Genomic DNA, 12,252 nt, shown 5'->3' on the forward strand with positions numbered 1-12,252 from the left:
GAACATAATAAAGGAATTGAGTCTTTGCCACAAACTCTGATTTTCTAATTACTATATCTTTGGAACCAAATGTTGCAGACCTTAGATATTTCAAACTATGAATTCTGTTAGATCAAATAATCTGAGTTTGAAACATCAAAGGTTTACAACATCGGGTTCTAAAGATATTGAGGTTTAAATATTTGAATTTGTTCTGTAGACTCAATTCCTTTGAGCTACGGTATCATAAACTTAATGATTACAGAATTTCCCTGATTTAAAACATAAAGATTTTTTCTTGGTTTGCGTCGTTTTTTTGGTGTAAGGAGTCAACTATTTCAATAAAAAATTACGATAAAATCTTTTTTCATCCATGGAGTTCCTTAATATAGTAAGTTGTCGGGAAACGACAATGATACCATAGGAACACACTTTGATCCTTCCTTATAAAGGAATGCTATATGCTTTAAAGCAGTTTAAGTGCGCCAGAACAGGAATATAACAACGAAGTTTGTGCTCAACTTCCTGTTAGAGAGAGAAATCATTAAACGAGTAATTGCTCAACTTCCTATTCAAATCCGAAATCCTGCATTTGACTTTTGGGACACGAAACTTCAGCGTAGATTGGGTTTCTTATTCCCAACCCTGATATTGTAACTCCAAACAAGACCTAATTGGTTCTGCGTGACCTGGGAAAACCCTGAAATGTCATATTTTTGGGACACGAACTTCAGTGTAGATTGGGGTTCTTATTCCCAACCCTGATATTGTAACTTCAAACTCCAAACTTTGGTTCTGCATGACCTGGGAGAACCAAGAAATGTCATATCTTTGGGACAATTAAATGTATATGAAAACCTATATTTTACTATAGTACATATTTAATTTATTAATATTATATATTTAAATGATATTGCTTAGAGATTAGAGAAGGGGGATATTTTAATATTCATGGATGAAGGAAAAGATTGAAATATTGATATTGAGATATAACTATCTATATCTATATAAAATATCTAAACAGATTTGATGAACTTGCAAATAATTAATTTTGCTGGAATTTGAAAATTTCAGATTTATATTTGTAGGAAACTCAGATCCAGGATTTATCAATTTCATTTCGTTTTTAAAGGGACTGTAGGCGTAATTTTAACAGATCCCCGCTTTATAGATCGATTGTCCACTGTGATTTAAAGGTTGCAAGCTCTCAAGCAAAAATTGATAAGAATTTTGCCAATTACTTCTTAATAAACAAAGTTATAGTTCTAAAATGTACATGTAAAGTGCTACAGAAAATCGTAAGTAAGTTAGAACGGTAAAATCAAAGCCCAAGGCGTTGCGACACTTCAAAGTCGACCCTGTCTTAAAAACTGATGAGACTTTTCAATATTAGCAGGTTGAATATATTTGTGTTTTAAACTTTTAATTTTTAAATCGAATTTTTCTGCTCATGAAAAGTGTTGAATTCCGATAATATTCTCTCTTGACACTTTTAGAGAAACCACAATTGAAATTAATCAATTTTTATACTGAAAACAAGGATATCTCATCATTTCTTGATCAGACAAATGTTTGTAATTAACCAATGAACCACTCCAGCATAATGGCTTGGTTTAAAGTAGTAAAGTTACTTTTTGTCCAGATGCCCGATTCACTTAATTCATTCATTCTAAGATCATATGACGGAGATGTTCTTGTTTTTGTAAAAATTGATTATTTTAAATTGTGGTTTCAAGTGACCCTCCATGGAAAGATGGCAATGCCCGATTTGCAAAGTATCCTTGAAACCTTAATCTGATTAAATATGAAGAAGATACCGTCGTTTTTGTGACTCAAAAAGTGTGTAATACTGATAAATTCTCCATTTTGAAGGGAAACCGCAAATGAAAATAAACAGTTTGAAAAACAAATACATGAATATCTAATTCTTAATTGATCAAACAAATGTTTCGAGGGTACCTTTGTAAATCAGTTATTACCATTTTTGCATGGATTTAGTGTCGGTTGAAATTACGCTTATACACAGTCCTTACCAAGTTTTAAAAATAAGTTATACCCTCGAATCGAAGATCAGAGTCCTAAGTCCAGTGAGATGATAAGCTGAATTCCGGATTCTGCCAAATCAATGAAAATCAACATATATCATATATTTATCTATATCTATATCAATATATATCTTATATCTATAATCCATAAATCTAGGTTTTTATATTAGTATTTTATACCGTACGTCCTAATATTAGAAAGTATGCAAAAATAATAATAGAAATACTCAAATTATAAAAATATATTTAAACCTCATAATATTATTTACATGCATGTGTCTTGTTGCAAATTGTATTAAATTTAATTAAATAGAAAAACTCAAATTAAAAAAATATATTTAAACCTCATAATATTATTTACATGCATGTGTCTCGTTGCAAATTGTATTAAGTTTAATTAAATCTACATTTTTGTCTCGTAAAGCAAATAATTAATATTCCAAACTGGAAACTAGACACAAGGAAACAATACTGTTATACGCCTTTGTGATGCGTTAATATGAGAAAATCAACTTTTTCTGTCTAAACTTCAAAAATACAGAACATTCGTTTTCCCCAATAGCTCTTCAATAAGAAGAGTTATGATTAAAGCCTATAAGATGTCGATCCAACATGTTATTTATAAAGTTTGGTCAACACGTTAATCATATGGAAGGTTTGAAGCTAAAGACTCACTGAATAAATATCAAGCCAAGATATATTAATCTCAAAGCCTACCCCTCCCACGGCACCTTCCCTCTCCAACTCTCAACTCCCCAATACCCCCCTTCCCCTCTCAACTCCCCAGTACCCCAGATGAAATTGCGCTTTTATTAGTTTTGTAATTTAAAGGTGATGTAGACCTAATTTCAAGTAAACGATTTCCTAGCTGAACATTGACGATTTCTTAACTGAACATTGACGATTCTTTTAATAATTTTGTACCAGAATTCTACAATTCACTTATATAAACACCATTTGAATACCACAAAACTATCGTGAATCGGACAGACATGAGACATTAGAAATTAAGTGTTGGAGGTTTCTTATATTTATATTATAATAGTGATCAAACTTAATCTAACACACTTTACCCTCTATTTTGTATTTTTTTACTGAAAACTCTGGTTAATTTAACATACCGGACCGATTTTTATGCAACTAGAGCAAGTTGTACAGTGTATTTTCATTTCCATAGTACATACAGTGTACAGACTATATAGACGGTCAAAGCGGTGCAGCACAACAAATTTTTTATCCTAGTATGATTATGTGTACTTAATGCTTTAATGTCGTCTTCCTATTCCACAGTTTTCTGGTTCTTTCTGTACAGTTTTATGGAATGAAATATTTTTTTTTTTTTTTTGTGTGAAAATAATATTTTGTCTGAATTCCGATTTTTTAAATTTTTATTTACTGTTTGATCTCGAGCTGATGAATCTTTAAAAAATTTTCGGGAAATTGTCAAATTTCTAAAAATGTTAGATTTGATTTTTTGAAATATAAAAATAAAATAAATGCTTTCAGAATATAAAAATTTACTTGTCAGATCTTATTCTATCAACATGTAAGTATATTTGGCTGTTGATTTGTTCGTAAGGGTTCTATAAACGGCTGAACCGAAAGAGCCAAATTTTGTTGTAATACGCATACAACAATTATTTTTTTACAACTCGTTAAAGGAATGGTATTGGTAACTTAACATGATCCTTCATTTAAAGAGGAACTGCCCGATCATTTACACCGGTATACTGTGTAACCAATTATCTCAGAGAAAAAGATTAAAGATGTCTCTGTTCGATCCAAAGGTTGTAATGCAAGGAAAGTTAATTCCAGTAGCGTATGCTCTGCGCAGTGCGCACATATTGAAACCAGTTCTCTCTCAGCGGAATTTGTAAACATGAATAGATGCATCAGCGTTCGTTTAGTATCCAAGGAGGATAAACGCATTTCATTTTGATAATTTTGATAATTCGCATAATATTTTCCTGGGACCAGAATATTTCATTGATTTTTTATGTGAAAGATGGATCCCATGTCAGGCTTCAACATCCGACTGTGTTTACATTAGCGCCCAGAGAAAGTACTCTGCAGTACAAAAGATGCGTACACCTCTGAAATAACCTTGGTTCGATCAAAGTATTGATAATTTTCAATTGTGGTTTCTTCGTAAGAGTGGCTTTTACATTTCTGCAACAGAGACAAAGACTGAAATTGACAAAATTAAAAACCTATTAGATAGAATAACGATGATATCTTCCTCTTTGATGCTAAAAAAAGGTAGTGAAAAATTCGAATACTTTTTTCAAGGCAGAAGAGATGTTTCTAAATCAAAAGATAAAAAATTTGAATTAACTTTTAAGGAAAGTGAGCCTTATGGATTGGACGAACAAAGGATTGAAATAGAAAAAAATCTTAAAATTTTTCATGATTTATTTGAGCATAAATTTATGCCCATGAAACAGTTACATGCAACAACGAAAACAAGATGGCGGAAAACCACGGGATATGTTTGGTTTGGCTCGCACCCACGCCATTACACAGACTGTAGCTGCAGTAGCAGAATATCTCTAAACAAAAACAAATGAGTTGAGGGGAAATGTCAGCCATGACACATTGATAAATATGAATAGATGATAAACAGGGGAAAATATAGAAAATGGCGACATGATTCATATCTTTCTCAATATTATAGAATAAGAATATTTAATTTCTTTTGATATATTACCCTTGTGATCCGATCCAACATGGCTGTCACATTGTGTATGGAAAACACCGGGCCGGCTCGAGCAACCACGTCCCATGACTAAACCCTCTAAAATAAAATATGAAAATACAGATATACGGAAATATAGAAACACAGAAATACATAATAACATAATTTTAGATATACAGAAATACAGAAAATGCTTTTAACTCAAATCGAATTTGAATTGCTTGTAAAAATACAAAGTAAATGATATGCATCTAAAAAAAACCGTTTAAACAAATTTATGGTCATTATGGAGTCATATTTTGTAGTATGTAAATATTGTTTAGAAGTTAATTCTACATAAAAATAAATATTTGGGTTTTCATTGAATTATGTTTTTTTTTATAGCTGAAGTGCCCGGCGTTGCCCGATTTAAAAAATTCGATTCTGGAAAAAAAATTAATTAAAAGAAAACTTTTTTTTGACCATTTTGGTCCAGCTGTTAGGCTAGCTTTAGCTTACATATGACCGAAGAGCTTTATTAGAGACTAGCTTAAGTGCCCGGCGTTGCCCGTGGAATTAGTAAAATAATCGAATTTAAAAGAATTGCCCGTGAAATTTTAAAAACTTGAAAAAAAATTTCGATTTTTTAGTATTTTCACCTCGGTGTATATTCAATCGTTCCCTTAAGAAATTTCATCCAATTCGGTTCAGCCGTTTAGCAAACTATTGTTAACACACACACATATATATGAGCGAAGAGCTTTATTATATAGATTAACACTGCATCCTAGACTATTTATACTTACTATTATCAAATTTTGTGTAGCAGGTCTTTAGTTGCTTCTCACACCAGGCAAATTTGAGACCCTGTTTATCTGTGTAACATTTTAGCTGATCCGCTGAAATATATTTATTATGTTTATCTGAAGGTTTAGTTTCTTCAGTGAGCTTAATGTAAATTAATACAATATTTTGGCAGCTTTTCTGAAAATATACTTTCCAAATGTTAATATTGATTACATGGTCTGAAAATAAATTTATTTAATATTCAATCGATTAAATTCGAAAATAAATAAATAATGAAAAAAGAATTAATAACTGCTTAATAATGAATTAATGAATAAATTGATTATTTTATAAATTGATCGATTAATAAATTGATTTATAAATAAATTGATTGATTAATAAATTGATTATTTCACAAATTGATTTTTGATAAATTGATTATTTGATAACTTGATTATTTGATAAATTGATTTTTTGATAAATTGATTTTTTGATAAATTGATTATTTAATAACTTGATTATTACATAAATTGATTATTAGATAAATTGATTAATTAATAAATTGATTTATAAATAAATTAATTGATTAATAAATTGATTATTTTATAAATTGGTTATTTTATAAATTGATTATTGAGTGGGGGGTTAACTAAACGAATGGATGAATTGTTGATAAATAAATGATTTGGTTGATTGATTAATAAAGTTTGATTGCATTATCGATCAATTGATTGATTCAATGGTATCTTTAAACTGACCTGAACCCTGAGTGGGGTTAACTAGGAGAATGCCAAGGATAAGATTTATCTGAATCCATTTAACCTTCTTCATACCCTTTCATCCTTAGCACACCAACAATATATATATAAAATGTGGGGGTTGGGGGTTAAATCGTAGTTTTATCATTTTACAGATTAGGCTTTTAGTTTAGTTTAGTTTGCTACTTGCACGGATTTATTTGAAATTCGAATAAAAAATGTTCTAGGCAAACCAAATATCTATAAAGTAAAAATCTTCACTTTTATATATATTTGATTGTGTATATGTTAGCTATGGCTGGCCAAATGACTGGACCGAATGGGCTGAATTTTATATATATTTGCTTGTGTATTTGTTAGCTATGGCTGGCCAAATGACTGGACCGAATGGGCTGAATTTTATATATATTTGATTGTGTATATGTTAGCTATGGCTGGCCAAATGACTGGACCGAATGGGCTGAATTTTATATATATTTGATTGTGTATATGTTAGCTATGGCTGGCCAAATGACTGGACCGAATGGGCTAAAATTTTTTTGGGGGAACCCTTAAGTACCCCTGGGATAAAATAGGCTGAACAAAATACCCTTAAGTACTCCTGGGATAAAATAGGCTGAACAAAGTCCCTTAAGTACCCCTGGGATAAAATAGGCTGAACAAAATCCCCTTAAGTACCCCTGGGATAAAATAGGCTGAACAAAATCCCCTTAAGTACCCCTGGGATAAAATAGGCTGAACAAAATCCCTTAAGTACCCCTGGGATAAAATAGGCTGAACAAAATACCCTTAAGTACTCCTGGGATAAAATAGGCTGAACAAAATTCGAATTTTTTTTTCAAAAATCAAACCAGACACTTCAGCTGAACCCAAATTTGGTCCCATAACTTTTTAAATAATGTTTTTGGTTTGAAAAGATGAATTTTTTACTCAAAAAATTTTGATTTCTGAAAAAATTTTAAATCCGCTTTAAGAAACAAAATAATCCGTAAGTCTGACTTCAGTTTGTTTTTATATAATGTATAACAATGGAAAATGTACAATGAAAAATGGCAACTGTTAAAGTAAAATAAAACATTGCAATTATTATATAAAAAGAGGGGCGTGACGGTCCTTTTTAAGCTTAGTTCAACTGGGATACTCTGTTGTTTAAAGGCGAAGAGTCGGAGTACACTTTTATAAACGAAATCTTAGTTTTTTATAAAAAAAAAATCATGTAATTCAGTTTTTGCCTGACAACATTCCGCTTAAGATTTGACAAAAACCAGTAAAAACTTAGCTTATTTTTAAATTATGAATTTATTGGTTCTTTTGAAATTTTCATTTGAAAAAATGGTTTTTGCATTTATTTCAGTTTTTCACAGAAAATCTGACCAAGTTTTGACATAAATCCGAGTTGACTTTCAAAAACTTAGAAATGCTACGCATCTAAAAATTTAGGAGGGGGATGCATTGTATTCAAAGAGATTTTTATAAAATATATTGTTCACCTTCATCTCTCCCGCCTCATTATATCCCGGCCAATACTTGAATAACAGATTACACAGATTTGTTATATTTCTTTTTTGTTGTTGTTATAGTGTTGGGAATAAAAGTTAAAAAGTATACACATATATGTATATTATACAGATTAAGTATAAATACATACTGTATCAGGTGTGATCACTACCAGGCTACATTTGTTGCATAAAACGGGCTGGTCGAATCTGCACTGGGTATCTTGTCTGGACAGTACAACGAACTGCATATACAGTAGGCACGGATCATGCATTTTTAGCCCTATACTTAATAAATTTCTACACCAAAAAAATTTGTTTCATTCATTCTAGGCATGATATTTTTTCCATATTTTGGAACATTGTTTTCATTTTTTAAACTCACGTGGTAACACAAAAAAATTTAGCAGAAAAAATGTGAAAATAGATAATTGCTAACCAACCCTCAAATTTCATTCAGATATATTAATATAAGGTCCTCAAAATTTTGATGAAATAATATGAAATAAATTAGATGGAAATTCTACATTAACACATTTGTTCTTTTCTACCCTTTTCATTTAAAAATGACACTTTTGAAAAGGAATCATTTTTTTCAGTGCAAAGCTTCATTTTTACATCTAAATAAAGTGTGTCATCTGCAAAGTGCGTTCTCATTGTTCAACCTGATTGAATGCGCGCCTTCCTTTCCTTCCTTTCCTTCCTTATCCTTCCTTATCCTTCCTTATCCTTCCTTATCCTGCCTTTCATTTGAGCATCTGAATAACTGCGCCCACATTTACAAAGAGAATGTTGACTAATGTTACCGTTTTTTCCTTTTCTCAAATATCCTGTTTTAAACTAAACAATCTTAGTCTAATTTCAGAAGAAATACTTTATGCCGGGATTAAACATTTAAAATGAATTTCTTCAGAAGTCAGACATTTTGATTGGTAAATCTTGGAATCAAGCATTGATCTCTCTCTTAGGCAGGATTAATTTAAGCTCTCTCTCTGGTATCCCGCCCGTGTTGATCATCCCCTGCAGGGATGAATAAAATGAAGGGATCAAGCATAGATCTTCACATTAAGGATCATTTTTATCATTTTTCATTTTATCTGATCTCAGATATTTTTACTTCAAGGGTTTTTATTTATAAACTAAAACACTTTCTCGCTCGAAACTTACTATGGCTTTTATAAGTTTCGATCTGTTAGCGGAATATATTATGGAAGATCAATCTGATTGGGGTTGAAAGTACAGACACGTTGATACTAATGATAAGTGTTTTATCTAGGTACTGATAGTTGAACTACTTCTTGTTCATTCAAGAGAAGTTGTTAAACGAACCGTACTTAGTTCAACCACTTCTCAATATTCATTAATTCCGACCTTTGAACGTTTAAATCTGTATAATCTGTGCCTTGTGGTTTTCTACCGAGTTTTTTCCCCAGTTTTTCCCAAGTTTTCTACCGAGTTTTTCCCGAGTTTTCTCCCGAGTTTTCTACCCAGTTTTCTATACCCCGTTTAAGCTTGAAAAATAATAAAAATTTTGTTTCTTATTAAAGTATGAAGAAAAAACATGTTGTGTAACATTTTTAATGTATTTATAAATACATTATTGTACTCCCTGGAGGCCAAAAGAACTTTTTACGACAGCGAATGCACTTTTTTTCAGAGACACTATGTACATATGTACGGGTACATGTGCTTATACCTTTACAGTGAAATACGAAAATTAAACTTGAAAATTTTAATTCAATCACCCCCCCCCCACACACAATAATTGTTGATAAATTTCAATTTTAACATCAACAGGTAAGAGCATACTTGAAAATAATTCATTAGATCTTTAAATTTTCTAAATTTTGTTAAAATATTAAATATTCTCAAGAAAAGTATAGGATTAAATTTCTATCCCCTAAATTTTAAGCATTTTAATTCTAATTGAAATATTAAGAATCTACAACGAATGTTCTGTTTTTAAGTTTTTAATAAGACATTTGACGAAGTAAAAAAAGGACAAAAATGAACAAAGTTCAATTAAAAATTTATTCTAGACTTGAATTCCTTCTATTCTCTATGCAGAGAAGGTTTCTTTGAATAATTTAATTGAAAATTCGGATTTTATTTGAACTTTACATTTTTCATTCAAAAAGGGTTCCTTTGTAGTTAAGATTTATTCTTTTAACATAATCAAAACTTTGATGATAAAATATATATTTTTAATAATTAAAATAGGAATCTCTGTTGGCCCACATCTTTGCTAGAAAAATGCAAATTTCGATTTCCGTTTCTAAATTTGAATTCTAGGTTTGCAGAGATACACAGGGAAGGGGTTCTTGTAAAACTTCATAATTAAGATGATTGAAAAAAATTTTTATTGCGATCAAATTCTTTTCCGTGTTAATATATTAATTTCCAGTGGCCCTTAAATAGGAGTTTACAGAAATAGTGAGTCAAAACAGTTGAAAATATTTATTTTTAAACAGAGAAACATGAAGATCTTTTTATTTAGGGTGCTGTCCTCCAAAAGTGGAGAGTCATTTGACTTTTGACAGTGTTTTAAAAAATAGCCAGAATAAGATCTTTCAAGAAATTTAACTTGCATTTATTCTGTTTAATCATTGCTTCCAAATTTAATTTTGAAGAAAACATAAAAGTATTATTATAAAAATTTTAATATGACTTTTACGCTTATTAAAAAACGTCTCTTTATCTATATGATAAGCTCTTCGCTCTTATATATAAATATATAGATGTATATATATTTATATATATTTATAAAGCATCAGTTAAACCATGTTTATTGCCTGATGAGGATCGAGAGATATGAAACAGTTTGTATAAATAAATATAAAAACTGAGAAGCTGATTATTGCTTTATAGCATAAATATTTGTATAAATGATGATGCATAATATGCATAAAACACTGTGTTAAATAAAACGTTATAAGAAGATTTTTGCGTTTTCGCTGATATATGTATATATATATATATATATATATTATTAAATTTGAATTTTAATTATTTATGGTAATATCTATGACCAGTGTCCGAAATTAATGAATTTAAACCGCGATTCAAATCCTCCAAAAACCGGTTTCAATTGAGCGCCGGCTTAAAAATGGAAAACTTTAATAGAATTTTAAGTGAAACCAACCATATTTGAGCTGCAGCTTAAATTTAAGCCGCGGCTCAAATTCTGTAAATACGGTCTCAGTTATATTTATAATTGAATTATTTATTGTTTAAGTGGTATCATGCAATTTGAAAAATCTAAATGAACTCTCCGCTCTTCTGATAAAGCATATTTCCTTAAGAACGCTGTAGAGTTAAACATTAGTAGCGATCGAATCCAAATTTGATTTGCCTTTTAGACCCCCGGCTCATTGTTACCTTAAAACTCTCTTCCTGTATGGTTTACCTTATCTATGCATTAAGACAAAAAAAGAATGAAAATTTTTAAAGCTCAGGGAAATCTGTCAGGGGCAAGGAAGGCTTAGCTGCGTCCTAATAACAAAAATGTTGGGTTTAAATTATTTCTTAAAAGGTGAACAAACTTTCAAAACAATCCTTTCACAGAAAAATGATGACAGTAAATTAGATTTTGGAAAACTAATAGAAATAGTGTTTCCTACATTATCCTACAATACATTTATCAAAAGTAAAATACCCTCAGAGACTTTCACAATAACATGAGCAGATATTAGAAATTAGGTGTAAAATCAATGAATTTATGTAGGTCGTCATTTTCTTAGAAAGGGTGGAACGTATTTAGATAGGAAAGGATGTAATATATCTGGGAAAGGATTGAATATACCTAAGAAAGAGTGGAATGTATCAAGGAAAGGATAGAATTTATCTATGAAAGGATGTAACGTATCTAGGAAAGGATGTAATACATCAAATAAAGGAGGTAATATATCAAATAAAGGAAGGAAAGTATCTAGGACAGGATGGAATGTATCCAGGAATGGATGGAATATATCTAGGAAAGGATGTAATATATCTAGGAAAGGATGGAATATATCTAGGAAAGGATGTAATATATCTAGGAAAGGATGAAACATATCTAGGAAAGGATGAAACATATCTTGGAAAGGATGGAATATATCTAGGAAAGGATGTAATATATCTAGGAAAGGATGGAATATATCTAGGAAAGGATGGAATATATCTAGGGAAGGAAGGAATATATCTAGGAAAGGATGGAATATATCTAGGAAAGGAAGGAAAGTATCTAGGAATGGATGGAGATGGAATATATCTAGGAAAGGATGGAATATATCTAGGAAAGGATGGAATATATCTATGAAAGGATGGAATATATCTGGGAAAGGATTGAATATACCTAAGAAAGAGTGGAATGTATCAAGGAAAGGATAGAATTTATCTTTGAAAGGATGTAATATATCCAGGAAAGGATGTAATACATCAAATGAAGGAGGTAATATATCTAGGAAAGGATTGAACATATCTAGGGAAGGATGGAATATATCTAGGAAAGGAAGGAAAAAATGGGAGGGAGGAGA

General features: G+C 30.6%; 1 protein-coding gene across 1 annotated transcript; it reads right to left on the reverse strand.

Annotated features, from left to right (window-relative positions):
• Positions 1–4,418: 4,418 nt before the first annotated feature.
• LOC111702701 (uncharacterized) lies at positions 4,419–9,232 on the reverse strand. Its single transcript, XM_023474468.1, has 6 exons — positions 9,141–9,232; positions 7,733–7,768; positions 6,243–6,326; positions 5,505–5,597; positions 4,732–4,818; positions 4,419–4,573 (listed from the first exon to the last, which is right to left on the reverse strand). The coding sequence occupies exons 3-6, from the start codon at positions 6,313–6,315 to the stop codon at positions 4,452–4,454; spliced, it is 375 nt and encodes a 124-aa protein (XP_023330236.1). The 5' UTR covers positions 6,316–6,326; positions 7,733–7,768; positions 9,141–9,232; the 3' UTR covers positions 4,419–4,451.
• Positions 9,233–12,252: the final 3,020 nt, after the last annotated feature.

The sequence above is a fragment of the Eurytemora carolleeae genome, unplaced genomic scaffold, assembly GCF_000591075.1.
Source record: "Eurytemora carolleeae unplaced genomic scaffold, Eaff_2.0 scaffold7, whole genome shotgun sequence".
Taxonomy (NCBI): Eukaryota; Metazoa; Arthropoda; class Copepoda; order Calanoida; family Temoridae; genus Eurytemora; species Eurytemora carolleeae.

Bases quoted from the DNA above. Each gene is read 5' to 3' on its own strand.
- LOC111702701 (XM_023474468.1), bottom strand. From the start codon at position 6,315: ATGAAGAAGGTTAAATGGATTCAGATAAATCTTATCCTTGGCATTCTC. The intron at 4,819-5,504 runs GTAAGTATAAAT...ATTTTATTTTAG, and splicing joins CTACACAAAATTTGATAATA to AGGGTTTAGTCATGGGACGT. The intron at 4,574-4,731 runs GTAATATATCAA...GTTTTTGTTTAG, and splicing joins TGTTGGATCGGATCACAAGG to AGATATTCTGCTACTGCAGC.